The 22000-nt window shown below is 37.9% G+C and overlaps 1 protein-coding gene and 1 pseudogene across 9 annotated transcripts in view; one reads left to right on the forward strand and one right to left on the reverse strand.

Moving 5' to 3' along the window:
* LOC140596107 (uncharacterized) overlaps window positions 1-6179 on the reverse strand; it is a 36508-nt pseudogene extending 30329 nt beyond the window's left edge.
* ZNF81 (zinc finger protein 81) overlaps window positions 1368-22000 on the forward strand; it is a 109958-nt gene continuing 89325 nt past the window's right edge. For 2 of the 9 annotated variants that reach the window (XM_072743256.1, XM_072743255.1), the window contains exons 1-3: window positions 1616-1736; window positions 3292-3319; window positions 7061-7300. Coding sequence is in view for 4 of the 9 variants with exons in the window: in XM_025982471.2 (XP_025838256.1) it covers window positions 7229-7300 (72 nt within the window). In the remaining 5 variants the exon portion in view is untranslated. Of the gene's footprint in view, window positions 1737-1815; window positions 1870-3291; window positions 3320-7060; window positions 7301-22000 lie in introns of all 9 variants that reach the window. The other 7 variants (XM_072743254.1, XM_072743253.1, XM_072743258.1 and 4 more) reach the window with 7 other exon arrangements.

Here is a 22000-nt window from a genome sequence, read left to right on the forward strand (position 1 = left end):
CATCTTAGCTTTATTGCTTTCAGGAAAACAGGACTCCGTTCACTTTGGGGTTCACATACAGCCCTGTTTTGCTTTGAGGTTACCAAAACACTGCTTCATTTCTATCTCATCTAAACTTCACCATTCCTCAAAATCCTGTAACTCTACCTTTTCCTTTGTTTAGTAAGATACTCTATAGTTCCTCTGGTGTGTGGTCTCCCTCATTGATTGATGGATCAGTCAGACTACAAATTAGTCCCAGATGGTCTTAGGCTGAGTAGGACACCCTTACATTCCAGATTGTTAAACTGAGCCCCAGAGGGGAGGTGACTGGACTGCATCCAGCCTGTGTCAGGTCCCCTCAAAATACCTTCCTCATCTGAGGATCCAGAAAAGCCTTCAGAGGGTACAAAGCCTTTGACCTCTGTCAGGAGGATTCCCTGGAGGAGGAGATACTTGAACTTGGGTTTTTTTTAAAAGATTTATTTATTTATGATAGACATAGAGAAAGAGAGAGAGGCACAGAGACACAGGAGGAGGGAGAAGCAGGCTCCATGCCAGGAGCCCGACGTGGACTCGATCCCAGGACTTCAGGATCGCGCCCTGGGCCAAAGACAGGCGCCAAACCGCTGAGCCACCCAGGGATCCTCCGAACTTGGGTTTTGAAGGAAAAGTAGGCATTCCCAGCTAAAGGGCAACAGGACTTCCCTTTCTGCCCCACTGACATCTCCTAGAAGGATATGAGCATCTCCAGAATTTCCATATTAGAAGTAATGTTAGGGGCAGCAAGCTGGTTGTAGGGCAGAATCAGTCTTATGTTAAAGCTACATTTTCAAAGGGCATTATCACTATGCAGATTTTATTTTATATAGAAATAAAAATAATAGTTTCCTACAGTTTTATTGACATATTGCTTTAGATTAAGGAAAACCAAAAAGTATTATTGGTACATATTTTATCTGAGGTCGCTGGAGTGGGAGATAATGTAGACTATGGGAGCATTCAGATCCCACGCAGCCAACCCCTACAAGAACAACAGAAGAGTATCTGACACTGACTTCTCCCCCTTTTTCCCTCAGGGCTATATCCCAAGGAGACTTGCACACCCCCAATTTCTTCCCCTTCTTGGCTCGTGGTATGTTCCAGGAGAGGACTGTAAACCAGTCTGACTTCTCCCACCTTCCCCCCCACCTTCTCATCCTGTGGTATTTGCCGGGAGAGAACAGCCACGGGCACCTCTGCGCCTTGTCAGAAGCCTTTCAGCTTCTCTGAACATTATTACACAGATCCAGAGTATAGGTCCAAAGACCCCTCCTCCAGGAAGCCCGCCCCAAAGAACGTCGCCACCCACGCTCCCCGCCACGGAGACAGCTCCGCGGCTCTGCTCTGTGAGTCTAGAGGCTTCTTTACCCTTGGTAGGGAACAGTTACTCCCCCAACATGGCGCACCCGACAGGGAAGCGCGACACGGGCGCGGCCATGTTCCCCGCCTGACGACGCGGCTGTAGGGCACCGAACGCCCCGAAGCACCGATCCGTAACATCCCCATGTTGACTCTGGGCTGAGAGCGGCTTCGAATGTGGTTTTGCGCGTGTGCAGGACCACGCCCCCTTCGTCCGTCGCCCCAAACCCTCAGAAGGGGCAGTGCTAGGGGTGGTGACCGGAAGCGGCTACGGTTCTCAGCAGTGTTTAATAGTTGTCCGGAGGATCTCAGTGCTCTGCGTCCGAGGGATGTGGAAGAGATGGGGCCCGGGGAGCGTGAGTGTTGGGGCATTCTGTGTGGTCAGTGGTGGAATCGGTTGTCTAACAGTTGGATAATTCGATCATTATTTTGCAGGCTTTCCTCTTCTCTCGACGTTAAAGTCCTGAAGTTCACTCTAAAGACCCAGAGGTTCGGTGCATTATGTTCTAAGTGTTCCCTGAGAGTTGATTTTTCTTTTACCCACAGGTTATTTAGAAGTGCGTTTTTAGTTTCCAAAAGTTTATCTTTTTGATAGATTTCTAGCTTTAGTTTTCTGTGGTCAGAAAAATGTCTATGAAGCTCATTTCTTGAAACAGGAGGAGACTCATGGCCTAGGCCGTGGTGAATTTTTATAAATGTTCCTTCTTTTAATAAAAAATTATATTTAGTTGTTTAGTTGTCAACTGTGTCATACAAAATTTGTACTCTTTGGTGTCCTTGTCTCCCGTTATTGAGAGAGGAGAGAGAAATTCTCCCGTGTGTTGGTGATTGTTCCATTTCTCCTTCCTGCTGTCCATGGTGCATTTTGAGTTCAGTATTGTATATAGAGTGAGACTTAGACTGAAACTCATCTATTTGAATGTCAAGCACCATTTGTTGACGATCCTTCCTTCCTTGACTTGTTTTGCACCTTTGTGAAAAATAAATTGGCCATACTTGTGTGGGGCTATTTTTAGGTTCTTTATTCTGTTCCTTTGATCTATGTGTCTATCTAGTTTTATCATGAATGGGTATTGAAATTTGTCAATACTGTATGAATTTACATGATCTTGTTATTTTTCTTCTGTAGCCTGTTAATATGGGAGAATGCACTGATTGAATTCTGAATGTTGAACCAGCCTTACATTCCTGGAATAAACCTCACTTGGTTGTGCTGTGTAATTCTTTTTATATATTGCAGGAATTGATGAACTAATGCTTTTTTTTTTGAGGATTTTCTGCAACTCGGTATATGAAAGACATTGGTCTACAGTTTTAGTTTTTTTGTACTGTCTTTGTCTGGTTTTAGTGTTAGGATAATACTGGCCTCATAGAATGAGGTGGAAAGTAATCTCTCCTTTTGTATTTTCTGGAAGAGATTATGTAGAATTATGTTAATTTTCCTCTAACTGTTAGATAGAATCCTCCAGTGAAACCATCTGAGCCTGGACATTCCCGTTTGGAAGCTTTTTGATTATGGCTTCAACATCTGTAGTAGTTATGTGACTTCAGGTTATCTATTATTTTTTTTCAGAGTATCTATTTAATAGTGAGTGACTTGTGGGAATTTGTGTTTTTTGAAGAATTGGACAATTTCATCCAAGCTGTTGAATTTATGCACATTTGTTGTGGTATTCCCTTACTTTACTTCTAATGGCTGCAGCATCTTTAGTTATACCTTGTGTTTCAGTTCTGATATTGGTAATTTGTATCTTCATCAGTCTTGCTAGAGGATTACCAATTTTATAAATATTTTCAAAGGACGAGCTTTTGGTTTCAGTGATTGTTCTGTATTGTTTTTCTGTTTTCATTTCTTTCTTTTTTTCTGTATTTACATATATATTTTGTCTCAACTATTTTTGTTTGTTTCAGGTGTACAATAGAGTGATTCAACAATTTGGTAAGTGTTTTCGATTTCATTGATTTATGCTCTTATATATTTATTACTTCTTCTGCTTGCTTTGGGTTTACTTTGTTCTTTTTCTAATTTCTTGAGATGGGAGCTTAAATGATTGATTTAAGACCTTAATTCTTTTCTAATATAAACATTTTAGTACTATAAATTTCCCTCTCAACATTGCTTTATCTCCATCCCCCAAATTTTGATATGTTGTATTTTAATTTTCATTCATTACTTTTTAACTTCTCCTGAGATCACCTCTTTGATCCATGGATTATATAGAAATGTATTGTGTCATTTTCAAGTGCTTGGAGACTCTCCTGTTATCTGTTACTGATTTCTAGTTTGATGATATTAAAGAACATACACCATATAAATTCAATTTATTGAGGTTTGTTTTATGACCCTCCCTGAGTGTGGTATGTCTTTGAGAATGTTGTATGGGTGCTTGAAGAGAATGTGCATTCTCTTAATATTTGGCTGGAGTGGGGTGGTATATTTAGAGGCCACCCTCTTCTTGGCCCTGTGATTAAGGGAAGTAGGCATTTCTCAGAGCTTTTTTTGTCTGTGCCTTTTAACAGTTCTGAGTTATAAGCTTCTCCAGTGTCCTGTTTGTGATATATGGGAGGAAAAGGAGACCTAGGGAACTCAACAGTATGTTGTTGTTCCTCAGACCCTAAAATCCATGGGCTATTTGCCTTTCCTTTCTACAGGTCAGAGTCTTATTATTTGCGTTTGTTGTGTTATGTCTTTTTTTTTTTCCTGATCTCTTCTACGTTGATTGTTCTCTTCTGTTTTTTCCTATATTAACTTTGTTAATTTACACCTTGCTAGGGAATCACCTGTTTCACATCAATATTAAAATACGTTGCTATACAGTTATGTATAACTCACAATAACTACTTTGAAACACTGCCCTGTCTGGGAAAGATTTTCCGTGTGTGTGTGTGTGTGTGTGTGTGTGTGTGTGTTTGTGTATGTATTTCTTTATTTTAAACTGTCCTCCTTTATCTGGTTTGCTAGGGGGTGATTTATGACATTGGTCATTTCAAAGGGCCAGCTCTTTTTTTTTTTTAAACCGCCTATTATATTTATTTGAATTATTTAAGATTTTATTTTTATTAATGACTAGTTTATTTTTGGAGGGGGGGCTTTGCCTGGTTTTGTTTTTTCTAATTCCAGTGTTTTAGGCTGAATACATCACTCTTTTTGTTACATTTATTTTTGATTAAAATCAAGCCATTTAAAGTTGTAAATTTCACTCTATATGACTTTAGTGTGTTCCATGACTTCTGGTAAAAATTGTGTAGCTTCTGTATTGACTTCCCACTTTGATCCTGGGTTATTTAGGCAAGTCTTTCTTTTCTTTTAAAACAGATTTATTTATATATACAAAATAGATTTAGATATATACCAGTACCATAACATTCATCCATTTAGAGCAGTGGCTTTTAGTGCATTCACAGAATTGTACAATCATCACCACAGTCTAATTTTAGGACATTTTCCAAACCCCAGAAAAGAAACCTTATACACATTAGCAGACATTCAGCATTCATGTCACCCCACACCCCCAGACTAGGCAACTACTAACCAATTTTTTGTGTCTATGTATTTGCCTATTCTGAATATTTCACATAAATAGGATCATAAAATATGTGGTCTTTTGTGATTGGCTTCTTTCACATAAGATAATGATGTCAAGGTTTATTCATGTTGTAGCATGTATCAATACTTCTTTTTTATTGCTAAATAATATTCCCTTGTATGGATATACTAAATTTTGTTTACCTGTCTTCAGTTGATGGACATTTAGGTGGTTTCTACTTCTTGGCTACTATGAATAATACTACTATGAATAGTTGTGTATATACGTTTGGGAGTGGACATATGTCTCCATTTTTCTTGGCAAGGTACCTAGGAGTAGAATTGCTGTGACCCTATGGGTAACATTTTGAGGAACTGACAAACTGTTTTTCAGAGTGGCTATACCATTTTACAATTCTACCAGCAATATATGAGTGCTCCAATTTATTCACATCTCACCGATACCTGTTATTGTCTTTTCCCCCCTTATTTTACCCATCCTGATGGATGCGAAGCTGTCTCCTAATGAATGGAATATTTTGGTTTTGCTTCGCATTTCCCTAATGACTAATGATATTGAACATCTTATATTATGATCAATATAATAATATAGCCTGTCAGTTCCCAACATTAAGATATCTATCAGATTTTCTTTTTTTTTTAAGATTTATTTATTTGAGGGGAGGGAAGGGGCAGAGGGAGAGAAATAATCTTTCAAGCAGATTTCCTGCTGAGTGCAGAGCCCTATGCAGGGCTCAATCCCAAGACCTATGAGATCATGAGCTGAGCCAAAACCAGGAGTCAGTCACTTAACTGACTGAGCCACCAAGGTGCCCTTGCCAGATTTTCTTCATGGCCAAGTTATTTGATGGAATTTTGTAGAAGTTCCAAGGGCATAAGGAAAGAAAGCAGGTCTCTCTTTACTATAACATCATGTTTATATGTTTAAAATTCAACTTACTCATGTCTTTTATTTTACTATTTATTTACTTGTTTCCTCTTTATCTCATTTCTTACTCTGTTGTCTTAATTAAGTTCCTCTTCATAATCAAGTTCCTCTTCATTTTATAAAGGATATTTTCCCTTTCCCAACAAGAATGACTAAATCTGTAGTGTTTCTATTAGTTGATCAGAATAAAATTGTTTCTTGACAATAAAATTGTTCCTTGACGCAGACACAGAGATGCCCCCTTCTCCTTAGATCCTGTAAAAGGAGAAACAATTTTACCTCTGAATATTTCAAGGTAGTGAAAACATTGTAGTCCAAGGCCATTAGCATTTTCCTTATGGCATATCTCTTCTGTTTTAAGAAACTAATTTTTTTTGTTGTTCCAAATCACAGTCATGTTTTCAACATCTGTTAAACAGAACCATGTTTATTTTAAACCTACCATACAAAAGATACTATATGCTGTAGTGTTGAGAATGTAAAATTTGAAGCCAGGTAGACTGGGTTTGACTTAATATCACTAAACCTCTGTGTCTGTGTGCATAAAATGAAATAATAATAATGGCAACACATGGGTAACAGGATTGTTGTGCAAATTAAGAGAATTACCTACTTCCGCATATGGCCTGATTCCTTTTAATGACAATACTTGCTAATATGAATTAAATATTTACTTGGTCCAGCCTGCTGCTAAGTGCCTTATAAACATCATCTCATTTAATTTTCACAACCCCTTCAGGTGAATAATTTTGACTCATTTTGAAAAGAAAGCTGAAGAAACATTTTTATATTCTCATAGCTGAAAATTGGCAGGACTAGAATTTCGGGCTTTAATAATTTTTGTCTTGGAGCACCTGGGTGGCTCAATCGGTTAAGTATCTGCCTTCAGCTCAGGTCATGATCTCAGGGTCCTGGGATCAAGCTCCACATCAGGCTCTTTGCTCAGCAGAGAGTCTGCTTCTCTCCCTGCCTCCCTCCCTGTCATGCTCATGGGCTCTCTTTCTCTCAAATAAATACAAATTTTTAAAAAATAATTTTTGTCTCAATCTCATGGTCTTGCTCATATTCCATTTTGATGAATAACTAGAATAGGTATTAACTGAACTTTGTCCACCCCATGGTATCCAGTGCCAGGAACTGTACTTTGGTGCCTCTAGGAAGTGTTTGCAGGGTGAATCCTGAATGTGTGGATACTATCTTTCCAGGAATCTTGGAGTACTCTATGAAGCTCCTGGGCTAGACCCCATAGTGGAGGCTGCAAGAACTTCCCTCCGGCCCCAGCAGCTCTGATTGAGTCCACGGACACCATTTGGCTTCAGGTTTGTGGCACGAGCATCAGCAAGAGAACCGGAGAGCTGAGGCCCAGCAGGAACATGCCAGCCAGCCAGAGCTCTCCTGGGCCATCCCTAGCTCTAGCTGGGGAGAGATGTGACAGCTCCTGTGAGGTGAGGAGGAAGAGGTGCCTAGAGGCAGGAGTTCATCCAGAATGAAAGATAGTATCTCATTACTTTAATTTGTATGACTTGTTCTTTAATTAAGCAGTATAATCAGGGAATTTTTATTGGTCATTCATTTCCCTTGTGTGAATTTTCTTATCTTGTCCATTTATTTATCTTAGCTTGTGGATTTTTTTACTGAAGTATAATTAGCATACAATGTTATATTAGTTTCAGATGCGCAAAAATTTTTTTAAGGGGGAGCAGTGGGGGCAGAGGGGAGAGAGAGAATCTTAAGCAGGCTCCATGGCCAATGTGGAGCCTGACGTAGGGCTTGATTTCACAACCCTGAAATCATGACTTAAGCCAAAATCGTGAGTCAGACATTTAACCAACTGACCACCCAGGCACCCCTCAGATGTACAACATACTGATTGGAAAGTTTTATATATTACTGAATACCATAATAAGCCTAATCACTATCTTTCACCATAAAATATTATTACAATATTATTGATTCTATTTCCTATGCTATGCCTTTCATCCCTGTGACTTATTTATTTTTATAACTAGAAGTTTGTATCTCTTAATCCCCCTTATCTATCTTGCCATTACCTCATTGACCTCTCTTCTGGCAATCACCAGTTTGTTCTCTGTACTTAAGAATCTGTTTTTGGTTTTTTGATTTGTTTTATTTTTCGGATTCCACATATATATGAAATCATATGGTATTTGACTTTCTCTGACTTATTTCACTTAGCATAATACCCTCTAGGTCCATCCATATTGTCATAAATAGTGAGATTTCATTTTTTTATTCTTATACTATTTCATTTTTATTTGTTTCAAGTATTTTTTATTTATTTATTTTTATTTATTTTTTTATTTTTTATTTATTTATGATAGTCACAGAGAGAGAGAGAGAGAGAGGCAGAGACACAGGCGGAGGGAGAAGCAGGCTCCATGCACCAGGAGCCTGATGTGGGATTCGATCCCGGGTCTCCAGGATCGCGCCCTGGGCCAAAGGCAGGCGCCAAACCGCTGCGCCACCCAGGGATCCCTGTTTCAAGTATTTTTTAAAGATTTTATTTATTTATTCATGAGAGACACAGAGAGAGAGAGAGAGAGAGAGAGAGAGAGAGAGAAGAAAGAGATACAGGCAGAGAGAGAAGCAGGCTCCATTGCAGGAAGCCTGACGTGGGACTCGATCCCGGGTCTCTAGGATCAGGCCCTGGGCTGAAGGCGGTGCTAAACCGCTGAGCCACCTGGGCTGCCCTGTTTGTTTCAAGTTTTTATTTAAATTCTTGTTAGTTAACATATAGTGTAATATTGGTTTCAGGAGTAGAATTTAGCAATTCATTACTACATATAATACCCAGTGCTTATCAAACAGGTGCCCTCCTTCATACCCATCACCCTTTTAGCCCATAACCCCACCTACTTCCCTTCCAGCAACCCTGTTTGTTCCTTATAGAGTCTATTTTATAGTTTGCATTTCTCACTCTCTTTTTTTATTTCCTCTCTTTTTTTATTTCCCCTATGTTCATCTGGTTTCTTAAATTCCACAGATGAAGTGAAACTATATGGTATTTGTCTTCCTCTGACTTATTTTACTTTGATAATACTCTAGCTCCACCACATCATTGCAAATAGCAAAATTTCATTTTAATGGCTGAATATTATTCCATTGTATGTATATATACCATCTCTTCTTTATCTATTCACCATTTGGATGGACATTTGGGCTCTTTCTGTAATTTGACTATTATTGACAATGCTGCTATAAACATCGGAGTACGTATACCCCTTTGAATCAATATTTTTGTATCCTTTGGGTGAATACCTGGTAGTACAGTTGCTAGGTCATATGGTAGTTCCATTTTTTTTTGGTAGTTCCATTTTTAACTTTTTGAGGAACCTCCATACTGTTTTCCATAGTGGCTGTGCCAGTTTGCATTCCCACCCACAGTGTAAGAGAGTTCCCCTTTCTCCACATCCTTGCCAACACCTGCTATTTCCTGTGTTGTTAATTTTAGCCATTCTGACAGGTATGAGGTGGTATCTCATTGTGGTTTTTATTTGTACTTCCCTGATGAGTGATGTTGAGCATCATTTCATGTGTCTGTTAGCCATCTGTATGTCTTCTTTGAGAAGATGTCTGTTCAGGTTTCTGCCTATTTCTTAACTGGATTATTAGTTTTATGGTTTTTCAGTTTGATAACTTCTTTATAGATTTTGGGTACTAGCCCCTTATCAGATATGTCATTTGCAAATATCTTTTTCCCATTCCAAAGGTTGCCTTTTAGTTTTATTGATTGTTTCCTTCACTGTACAGAAGCTTTTTATCTTTTTTTAAGATTTATTTATTTATTTAGAGAGAGAGCATGAGTGTTGGGAGGTGGAGCAGAGAGAGAAAGAAACAGACTCCCCACTGATAAGGGGCCCAACAAAGGGCTTGATCCCAGGACCCTAAGAACATGACCTGAGCCAAAACCAGGAGAGGAATACCTAGCCAATTGAGATACCCAGAAGCCCCCAGAAGCATTTTATCTTGATGAAGTCCCAATAGTTCATTTTTGCTTTTGTTTCTCTTGCCTCTGGAGATTTGTCTGTTAAGAAGTTGCTATGGCCAAGGTCAAAGAAGCTACTGCCTGTGTTCTCCACTAGGATTTTCATGGTTTCCTGTCTCACATTTAGGTCTTTCATCCATTTTGAATTTATTTTTGTGTATGGTGTAAGAAAAGCGGCCCAGATTCATTCTTTTGCATGTTGCTGTCCAGTTTTCCTAGCATCATTTGTTGAAAAGACTGTCTTTCTTCCGTTGGATATTCTTTTCTGCTTTGTTCAAAATTAGTTGACCAAATGGTTGTGGGTCCATTTCAAGGTTCTCTCTTTTGTTCTGTTGATCTGTGTGTCTGTTTTTGTGCCAATTACCATACTGTCTTGATGATTACAGCTTTGTAATAGGGTTTGAAGTCTGGAATTGTGATGCCTCCAGCTTTGCCTTACCTTTTCAAGAATGCTTTGTCTATTCAGGGTCTTTTGTGGTTTCTGCAAATTTTAGGATTATTTGCTCTAGCTCTGTGAACAATGCTATTGGTATTTTAATAGGGATTGCATTTAATGTGTTGATTGCTTTGTATAGTAGAGACATTTTAAAGGTTTGTTTTTCCAATCCATGAGTATAGAATGCTTTTCCATTTCTCTGTGTCCTCTTCAATTTGTTTCATAAGTGTTCTATAGTTTTCAGACTACAGACCTGTTACCTCTTTGGTTAGGTTTATTCCTAGGTATCTTATATACATATTTTAAAGGTTTTATTTATTTATTCATGAGAGACACAGAGAAACAGGCAGAGACTTAGGCAGAGGAAGAAGCAGGAAGCCCAATGTAAGACTCCATCCCAGGACCCTGGGATCACGACCTGAGCAAAGGCAGATGCTCAGCCACTGAACCATCCAGGTGCCCCATCTTATATTTTTTAGTGCAGTTGTAAATGGGGTGGATTCCTTGATTTCTGCTGTTTCATTATTGGTGTATAGAAATGCGACAGATTTCTGTATGTTGACTTTGTATACTGTGACTTTACTGAACTTGTGTATCGGTGCTAACAATTTTTTGGTGGAGTCTTTTGGGTTTTCTACATACAGTATCAGGTTGTCTGCAAATAGTGAAAGTTTGACTTCTTCCTTGACAATTTGGATGCCTTTTATTTCTTTTTGCTGTCCGATTGCTCAGGCTAGAACTTCTAGAACTATGTTAAATAACAGTGGTGAGAGTGGACATCCCCCTCTTGTTCCTGAGTTTAGGGGGAAAAGCTCTCAGTTTTTCATATATGGTCTTTCTGATGTTGAGGTATATTCTTTTTATCCCTACTTAGTTTTTATTAAGATAAGGTGGGGAATTTTGTCAAATGCTTTTTCTGTATCTATTGACCTCTTATCTTTTCTTTTATTAATGTGGTATATCATGTTGTTTGATTTGCAAATATTGACACATCCCTTCTGCCCAGGAAGAAATCCTACTTGATCATGGTCAATGATTCTTTTAAAGTACTGTTGGGTTTGATTAGCTAGTATGTTATTGAGAATTTTTGCATCCATGTTCATCAGGGATATATCCCTATAGTTCTTCTTTTCAGTGGAGTCTTTGTCTGGTTTTGGAATCAGGTAATGCTGGCTTTGTAGAATAAGTTTGGAAGTTTTCCTTCCATTTCTATTTTTTGGAACAGTTTTTGAAGAATAAGTTTTAATTCTTCTTTAAATTTTGGTAGAGTTCCCCTGTGAAGCCATCTGGCCCTGGGCTTTTGTTTATTGGGAGATTTTTTTATTCCTGATTCAATTTGTTTGATGATTATTGGTTTGTTCAGATTTTCTATTTCTTCCTGTTTCAGTTTTGCTATTTTATGTTTCTAGGAATTTATCCATTTCTTCCATATTGCCCAATTCATTGGCATATAATTTTTCATAGTATTCACTTATAATTGTTTGTATTTCTGTGGTGTTGGTTGTGATCTCTGTCATTTATGATTTTATTTATTTGAGTCTCTTCTCTTTTCTTTTTTATATGTCTGGCTACGGGTTCATCAATTTTATTAATTCTTTGCAAGAACCAGCTCCTAGTTTCATTGATCTATTCTACTATTTTTTGTTTCTATATCATTTATTTCTGCTCTAACCTTTATTATTTCCCTTCTTCTGATGGCTTTAGCCTTTATTTGTTGTTCTTTTTCTAGCTCCTTTAGGTGTAATGGTAGGTTGTGTATTTCAGATTTTTCTGATTTCTTTAGGTAGGCCTGTGTTGATATATACTTTCCTCTTATGACTGTTTTTGCTGCATCCCAAAGGTTTTGGACTGTTGTGTTTTCATTTTTGTTTGTTTTCATATATTTTTTTAAACTCTTCTTTAATTTCCTGGTTAACCCATCCATTCTTTAGTAGAATGTTCTTTAACATCCATGTATTTGTGGTCTTTTAAATTTTTTTGTTGTGGTTGACTTCAAGTTTCACAATGCTGTGGTCTGAAAATATGCATGATACGATCTCAATCTTTTTGTACTGGTTCAGGCCTGATTTGTGGTCTCTTCTGGAGAATGTCCCATGTGTGCTTGAAAAGAATGTGTATTCTGCTGCTTTAGGGTGAAATGCTTTGAATATATCTGTTAAGTCCATCTGGTCCAGTGTGTTATTCAAAGGTCTTGTTTCCTTGTTGATCTTCTGCTTAGATAATCTGTCCATTGCTCTATGTGGGGTATTAAAGTCCCCTAGTATTATTGTATTATTATCAGTGAGGTCCTTTAAGTTTGTTATTGATTGTTTCATATATTTAGCTGCTCCCAAGTTGTAAATGTTTACAGTTGTTAGATATTCTTGTTGATAGATCTTTATTATGGTATAGTGCCATTCTTCATCTCTTGTTACAGTCTTTGATTTAAAATCCAGTTTATCTGATATAAGTATGGCTACTCCAGCTTTCTTTTGACATCCATTAGCATGATAAATTGTTCTCTATCCTGTCACTTTCAATCTGCAGGTATCTTTAGGTCTAAAATGAGTCTCTTGTAGGCAGCATATAGATGGATCTTATTTTTTTAATCTAGTCTGGCACCATGTATCTCTTGATCAGAGCATGTAGTCTGCCACGTTTCTGTGAAGAGGTCTGTTGCTAACCTTATGTGTCTTCCCTTACAAGTTAGGAAATTCTTTTCCCTTGCTGCTTTTAGGGTTTTTTCCTTATCTTTATATTTTGCAAATTTTGCTACAATGTGTCTTGGTGTTGGCCTGCTTTTGTTGATTTTGATGGAGTTCTCTATGCCTCCCTGATTTGAATGTCTGTTTCCTTCCCCAGATTAGGGAAGTTTTCAGCTATAATTTCCTCAAATAAACTTCTGCCTCATATTCTGGGATTCCTATAATATGAATGTCATTATGCTTTATAGAGTTGCTAAGTTCCCTAAGTCTATATTCGTGATCCAATATTTTTCTTTCCCTAATCTTTTTAGTTCATTATTTTCGATAATGTTATCTTCCATATCATTTACTCATTTTCCTGATTCTTTCATCCTTGTGGTCATTACATCCAATTGGTTTCACATCTCAGTTATAGCATTTTTTATTTTATCCTGACTAGTTTTTAGGTTTCTTATCTGTACAGCAAGGGTTTCCCTGGTATCTTATATGCTTTTCTCAAGCCTAGCTAGTATCCTTAGGATTGTTGCTTTGGATCCTGGATCAGGCATATTACTTATATCTATTTTGATTAGATCCTTGGCAGTGACATTGTCTTATTCCTTCTTTTGGGATGAATCCTTCACCTTGGCATTTTGTATAGGTCTCTGTTTTGTTCTCTCTGTTAGAAAAGCCTGTTATGTTTCCTGCTTCTGAGAGTAATGACTTAATGAAGAAGAGGTCATATATTATCCAGGGCCTGGCGCTTCAGGTAGTGTCCCTCATATATACTATATGCACTCTGCTGCTGTTTTGTGGGTGCTCTTTCCCTCGGGTCAGTCCTCTTCAGAGTTTCTCCTTGCCTGCAGTAGGGAGTGTTTGGACCTTGTCCAGAGTTTGGTGAGCACAAAAAAAGTGGTCATTTCAATATATGCAGAAAAAGCATTTGACAAAGAATAACATCCGTTCATAATAAAAACTCTCAATAAAGTGGGTTTAGAGGGAATATCTTCAGCATAATAAAGGCCATATATGAAAAACTCACAGCTAACATAGTTAATGATGAAAAACTGAAAGCTTTTCCTTTAAGATCATTAACGAGACAAGATATCCATTCTCACCACTTTTTAAAAGATTTTATTTATTTATTAGAGAGAGAGGGTGTACGAGTGAGGTGGAGCAGAGAGGGAGCAGGAAACTCCCTGCTGAGTAGGGAGCCCAATGTGGGGCTCAAACCCAGGACCCCGCAATTATGACCTGAGCCAAAGGCAGGCACTTAACTGACTAAGCCACCCAGGTGCCCTCGCTCCCACCACTTTTATTAACATACCAGAAATTCTAGCCATAGCAATCGGACAACAAAAGAAATAAAAGACATCCAAAGAAGTAAAATGTCACTATTTGCAGATGACATGATACTATATATAGAAAGCCCTAAAGAGGGGGCACCTCAGGTCGTGATTGCAGGGTTCCGGGATTGAGTCCCACATCAGGCTCCCCACAGGGAGCCTGCTTCTCCCTCTGCCTATGACTCTGCCTCCTTCTGTGTCTCTCATGAATAAATAAATAAAATCTTTAAAAAAAGAAAACCCTAAAGACTTCACCAAAAAACGATTAGAACTTAATAATAAATTCAGTAAAGTCACAGGATACAAAATCAATGTATACTAATAACAAAGTAGGAGAAAGAGAAATTGAGAAAACAGTCCCATTTATGATTGTACCAAAAAGAATATAAAGTATCTAGGAAAAAATTTTACCAAGAAGGTAAAAAAATCTATACTCTGAAAACTATAAAACATTAATTTAAAAAAATTGAACATGACACATACAAAAGGAAAGATACACTAAGCTCATGGATTGAAAGAACGAATATTGTTAAAATGTCCCTATTACCCAAAGTGAGCTATAGATTCAATGCAATCCCTATCAAAATACCAGATAGTTTTCATAAAACTTAAATAATCCTAAACTTTGCATGGAAACACAAAAGATTCTAAATAGCCAAAGCATCCTTGAGAAAGAAGAACAAAGCTAGAAGTATCACAATCCCAGATTTAAATATAAGTAGGAATCAAAACAGTATACTACTGGCACAAAAACAGACACACAGATCAAGAGAACAGGATAGAGAGCCCAGAAATAAACCCACAACTATACAGCCAATTGATTTATAACAAAAGGAGGCAAGAATATAGAATGGGGAGAAACCTGTCTTTTCAGTAAATGGTGCTCAGCAAACTGGACAGCTGCATGCAGAAGAATGAAAATGGGCCACTTTCTTACAACATATATAAAAATAAACTCAAAATGGATTGAAGACCTAAATGTGAGACCTGAAACCACAAAACTCCTAAAAGAAAACACAGGCAGGGGCGCCTGGGTGGCTCAGTCGGTTGGGCATCTGCCTTCGGATTGGGTCGTGATCCTGAGGTCCTGGGATCGAGCCTCACATCAGGGTCACCACTGAGCAGGGAGCCTGATACGGGGCTCAATCTTAGGACCTAGGATCATGACCTGAGCTGAAGACAGATGCTTAACCGACTGATCCCGCAGGTATCCCAAAATGATTATATGGTTTTTATCTTTTTTCTTGTTAATGTATGTATGTCACTGACTGATTTGTGAATATTTTTTTTTAAGATTTTATTTATTTATTCATGAAAGACACAGAGAGAGGCAGAGATATAGCCAGAGGGAGAAGCAGGCTCCCCAGAGGGAGCCTGATGTGGGATTAAATCCCCAAACCTGGGGATCACGCCCTGAGCAGTCAACCACTGAGCCACCCAGGCATTCCTGATTTGTGAATATTAAATGACCATTGCTTCCCTGGAATAAATTTCACTTGACTATGGGTTAGGGTGAGGATTTTTTAAATGTTATTGTTGGATTCAGTTTCTAATACTTTGTTGAGGATTTTTGCATCAGTGTTCTCTTTTTTGGTAATGTCCTTGTCTGGTTTTGGTATCAGAGAAATTCTGGTCTTGTAGAAGGAATTTGAAAATTTTCCTTCCTCTCCTGTTTTTTGGAATAGTTTTTGAATAGGTAGTAAGTCTTTTTTTTTTAAGATTTTATTTATTTGAGAGAGAGATCAGGGGTAGGGACAGAGGAAGAGGAGGGAGAGGGATAGAGAATCTTAAACAGACACTGTGCTGAGTGCAGAGCCTGATGAGGAGCTTGATCCTACAACCCTGAGATCACTACCTGAGCTGAAACCAAGAGTCAGATGCTTAACCAACTGCACTGCCCAGGTGCCCCAGAAGTAACTTTTTATTTTTTATTTTTATTTTTATTTTTTTTTCAGAAGTAACTTTTTAAAAATGTTTAGTAGAATTCACCTGTGAAATCATCTGGTTCTGGACATTTGTTGGGAGTTTTTTGATTGCTGATTCAATTTCTTTGCTGTTAATCAGTCCATTCAAATTTTCTCTTTCTTCCTGAATTAGTATTGGGAGATTATATGTTTTTAGGAATGTATCTGTTTCTTCTAGTTCATCCAATTTTTGGCTTATAATTTTTCATAGTAGTCTCTTATGATCCTCTGTATTTCAATGAAGTCACTGATTATATCTCCTTTTTAAATCGTTTAATCATTAAAATCACTTCTGATTTTATTTGAATATTCTTTTTTTCTTGATGAGATCATAGTTTATCAATTTTGTTATCTTTTCAAAGAACCAGCTCTTAGCTTCATAGCCCTTTTCTATTTTGTTTAGTCTTTATCTCATTTATTTCTGCTCTAATATTTATTATTTCCTTCCTTCTCTATCTTTGGGCTTTGTTCTTCTTTCTCTAGCTTTTTAGGTGTAAGGTTAGGTTATTCATTTGAGATTTTTCTTGCTTCTTAAGATAGGCCTGTATCTCTATGCACTTCCCTCTTAGAACTGTTTTTGCTGAGTCCCAAAGATTTTGGACCATTGTGTTTTCATTTCCATCTGTCTGTATGTATTTTTGATTTCCTCTTTGATTTCTTGCTTGACCCACTTGTGGTTCAGTAGCATGTTGTTTAGCCTCCATGTGTCTGTGTTTCTTCCAGAGTTTTTCTCCTACTTGATCTCCAGTTTCATAGCTTATGGATTTTTAAAAAAGATTTTTATTTATTTATTCATGAGAGAGAAAATGAGTGAAAATATCAGTGAGGGTGACAAAACATGAGAGACACCTAACTCTGGGAAATGAACAAGGGGTAGTGGAAGGGGAAGTGGGCAGGGGGTTGGAGTGACTGGGTGATGGGCAATGAGGGGGCACTTGGTGGGATGAGCACTGGGTGTTATGCTATATGTTGGCAAATTGAACTCCAATAAAAAATTTTTTTAAAAAAAGAGGGCAGAGCCACAAGAAGAAAGGAACCTGGGTCACTGAATCACCCTTTGGAAAGCCACTTGATGAGGAATCCCGCATTGTGACAAAATTAAAAAATAAACTTTGTGTTGAGCCTGTGAAAAAAAATTTATTCATGAGAGACAGAGAGAGAGGCAGAGACACAGGCAGAAGGAGAAGCAGGCTCCATGCAGGGAGCCCGACGTGGGACTCGATCCCATGACTCTAGGATCATGCCCTGGGCCAAAGGTAAGCACTAAACTGCTGAGCCACCCAGGGATCCCTGCTTATGGATTTTTAAGGTTTTTTTTTTTTAATTAGGGTTCATGACCCATTATAGTTTTCATATATTTTTGTGAATATTTTTTGCCACTTTGTCATTTGAAATTAGTTTTTAGTTTTATTTACAAGTGGTAAAGGATGTCAAACAATTCTCTAACTCGTCTTTTAAAAATGGCTCTTTCCTACTTTGTTTCTGCCAGATTCTGGCTCCCTGGAGGCAAGCACTCTTGATCTTTTTAATGAATTTGATTTGGGATCCCTGGGTGGCGCAGCGGTTTGGCGCCTGCCTTTGGCCCAGGGCGCGATCCTGGAGACCCGGGATCGAATCCCACATCGGGCTCCCGGTGCATGGAGCCTGCTTCTCCCTCTGCCTGTGTCTCTGCCTCTCTCTCTCTGTGACTATCATAAATAAATAAATAAATAAATAAAAAAGAAAAAAAAAAATTAATGAATTTGATTTTTTTTTAAAGTTTTGGCCATTATCTAGTGACTTCCATTATGGAAGGTAGAGATTTAGCTTTTCCATACTCCTCTACTAACATACACATTTGCCTATAAATATTATTGTTTTGATCAGATTCCTTATCAGTGTTTATTACTGTGACTATTTATATTTGAGTCATGTAGTATCTATGCTGTGATTACTATTTCTGCACAATTCTTTCTTTTCCCTGGAATTAATAATTTTCTGGAGTCATTTCTTTGCTCTACTATATATATATCAATGATTCAACTCTGAATTCTTGAGGTTTTCTTAAAGATTTTATTTATTCATGAGAGACATAGAGAGAGAGAGAGGCAAAGACATAGGCAGAGGGAGAAGCAGGCTGTATGCAGGGAGCCCGATGTGGGATTCAATCCTGGGACCCTAGGATCACAACCTGAGCCAAAGGCAGACACTCAAACACTGAGCCACCCAGGAGTCCCTTCAAAGTTGTTTAAATCTCCTCTCTGCATATTCAAACATAGTAGGTAATAATCATAATGACAATAAACACTCATATCGTGTTTACTCTGTGCCAGCAGTGTTTACTCTGTGCCACACAACATATACTAACTCATCTTCATAACGAACTGGAGAAGTAGATGCCATTGTTATTCCCATTTTATAGAAGAGGAAACTGAGGCATAGAATAAACATATCTGGCCCATGTGCACACAGCTGGTAATAGGTGGTGATGTTCTCAACTCTGGACATCAGTGGCCTGTCTTTGAAGAAGTCTCTCCTGGAGCTGGTTGGCTTGTTGAAGACTAGTCAGGTTGCTCTCAACTTCACAGGCACCTGTTATGGTGGTGCCTTCCCTTTGAAGGGAAGAAATCCCCCAAGAAATCCCTTTCACCTCTGTCTTGTGTCCAATTCCCTTTCCTGGGGACCCTCTGTCTTCCTTCCTGTTTCCCGGATCCTGTGTCTTCTTCTTTCTTGATCCTCTTATTTTGTGGGAGTACATCCTCCAGTGTATCCTTGAGAATGGTTGTGTGACAGGTAGATTTCACAAAACTTTGTATGTTTGACAATGTCACACAAGAATATATAAATATATATAATTTTATAAGTATATTTATAGAAATAAAAAAGTAATATATACCATGGAAATATATTTACTCGACCCTGAGAGTATATTTATATTTTTGGCTGGGTGTAGAATTCTAGGTTAGAAATCATTTTTGTGTAGAATTTTAAAAGCCTAGTTTCCAGTTTAGTCCTTTTCTAGTCACACATTTTTCTCTGTCTTTCAAAAAACTCTGCTTACTTGGTTGATCTTCCATTTAAAAAAATTCTTTGTTCTACCAATGTCCATTTCTTTCTCTCTTGCTGTTGTCACTAGTAGTTTTTTAAATTATCTTCCAATTCTTCTTTCATGTGTCTCATTAATGCTGTTATATATTTTTATTTCAAATAGCTCTTTTTGTTTTCACAATTTTTAAATAGCATACTGTTTTTGTTTTGTTTTAAGGTTTATTTATTTATTTTAGAGAGAGAGGGTACATGTGGGAGAGGAGCAGAGGGAGAGAGTGAATCTTCTGCAGACTCCCTGGTTGAATGAGGAGCCTGACTCAGGGCTTGATCTCACAACTCTGAGGTCACGAACTGAGCTGAAATCAAGAGTCAGAAGTTTAATGACTGAGCCACCCAGGTACCCCACATGCTGTTTTTGTTTTATGGATGCAGCATCTTATCACTCTAAGGATATTAGTAAATTTTTTAGTTTAATGTTTTGAATAATGATATAGACACATGACTAAAAAATTTAAAAAACATACAACTCTATATAAAATTTAAAAATATAAAAGTATACAGTCTAGCTTTCTTTTTCCTCTCAGCTCAGTATTAATACATTTAACCAGGTTAGTTAGTTTTCTATAAATGATTAGCAGTTTTTTATGCAAATAAAAGCAGCTGAAAACACATTCTTATTTTATCCTTTTATTTTTTATTTATTTTATTTTTTATTTCATAAAACGGTGGCCTACTAAATAAATTTGTATCAATTTTGTTAATTTAGGTGAAATATAATATGAATTACAAACAATACTGCCATGAACATTTTTTTCATGTTCCCTCATATACATGTGTACCCTTATCTCTTAACTATATACATAGTGGTGGAGTTAACGGGTCATAGATTAAGCCTATCTTTAAAAGATTTTTTTTAAAGATTTTATTTATTTATTCATGAGAGACATAGAAAGAGGCAGAGACATAGGCAGAGGGAGAAGCGTGGGACTCCATACCAGGATCATGCCCTGAGCCAGAGGCAGATAGATGCTCAACCACTGAGCCACCCAGGTGGCCCTTTTTAAAAGATTTTTATTGTAAAATACAATATAAATACAGAAAAGTGTACAAAGCAGGCATGTATAGCTCAGTGATTTTTCACTGTGTAGATCTAGGAAGTATCCAGAGTTAGCATTCCAGAGTCCTCCTACTCCCAAAGATAACTACTACTATCCTGACTTGTACACCAATCACTTCCATTAAGAAGATCACAAGCCACAGAGTGGGAGAAGAGATAGATAAGCAAGCCTTATACCCAGAATATATAAAGAACAACAAGATAATAAAACAAGCAGACTACTAAGTAGTCAGAGGCCTTATTTGAACAGGCATGTAACAAAAGAAGATATTCAATAGCTAATAAACACCTGAGATGGTGCTCAGTCTCATTAGTCATCAGAGAAATGCCCAATTTAAAGCACAATGTAATAACACTACATTTTCACTGGAATGGCTAAAATTAAGAAGACTGAGGGTCACCTGGGGGGCTCAGTCAGTTAAACATCTGCCTTCAGCTCAGGTCATGGTCTCTTGGTCCTGGATCGAGCCCCGCGTTGGGCTCCCAGCTCAGCTGGGAATCTGCTTCTCTCTCTCCCTCTGCCTCTCCCCTTTGCTTGTGCTCTTTTTCTGTCTTTCTCTCTCTGAAATGAATAAATACCAACCTTAAAAAGAGTTAAGACTGACAATAACAAGCGTTGAGAGGATGTAGAGCCCTATAAGCAGCTCATATGTTCATGTCAGCACGTACAGCTGTTGCTGTGTTAGCTCATATCTGTAGTTCTGTGCTGCTGGTGGGGCTGTAAATTGGCGCAGTCTCTTTGGAAAAACATATTAGCCTTCTTCATCCAGGTGCATGTAGACCATGTGAAGAGACAATTCTCCTAGGAAAATATGCAAGAGAAATCCTTGGCTGATATACCAGGATACAGATATAAATGCTCACTGTAGCATTATTTGTAACAACCAGAACCTAGAAATAACTTAATTGTCATATATCTCTTCAACTATATTTGACGGTGGTTGTTAGCTAGATTTATCGTGGCGATCATTTTGCAACAGATTCAAATACCAAATCATCATGTGCAACTGACACCAATAAAATATGTTATATGTCAATTATATCTCAATTAAAACAATAGAATTACCATATGATCCAGCAATTCCCTTCTGGGTCTATATCCCAAAGAACTGAAAGCAGGACTTGAAGAGATATATGAATGCCCACGTTCATAGAAGCATTATTCAGAATAACCTAAAGGTGGAAGTAACCCAAGTGACCACCGACAGATGAATGGATAAACAAAATGGTCTTTACATTCAGTGGAATAGTATTCAGTCTGACACATGCTACAATATCAGGAGAACCCCTGAGGGCATTCAGGAGAACCCCTGAGGGCATCGTCCTGAATGAATAATCTAGTCACTAAAAGATAAATGCGAGGATTCTACTTGCATAAGATACCTAGAGTAGCCAGAATCATACAGATAGAGAGGGGTGGGTGCAAGGGGGTATGTTTAAAGAGAAATTTCTGCAAATAGAATTCTCAGGACAAATGACATATATGCATTTTCATTTTTGAGAGGTATAGCAAAGTGGCCTACCTTGTAGGTCATACCAGTTATAGAAGAGTGCCTGTTTTTACCTTACCCTGTGGAGCACAATGT

The sequence above is a fragment of the Vulpes vulpes genome, chromosome X, assembly GCF_048418805.1.
Source record: "Vulpes vulpes isolate BD-2025 chromosome X, VulVul3, whole genome shotgun sequence".
In the NCBI taxonomy this organism is placed as follows: domain Eukaryota; kingdom Metazoa; phylum Chordata; class Mammalia; order Carnivora; family Canidae; genus Vulpes; species Vulpes vulpes.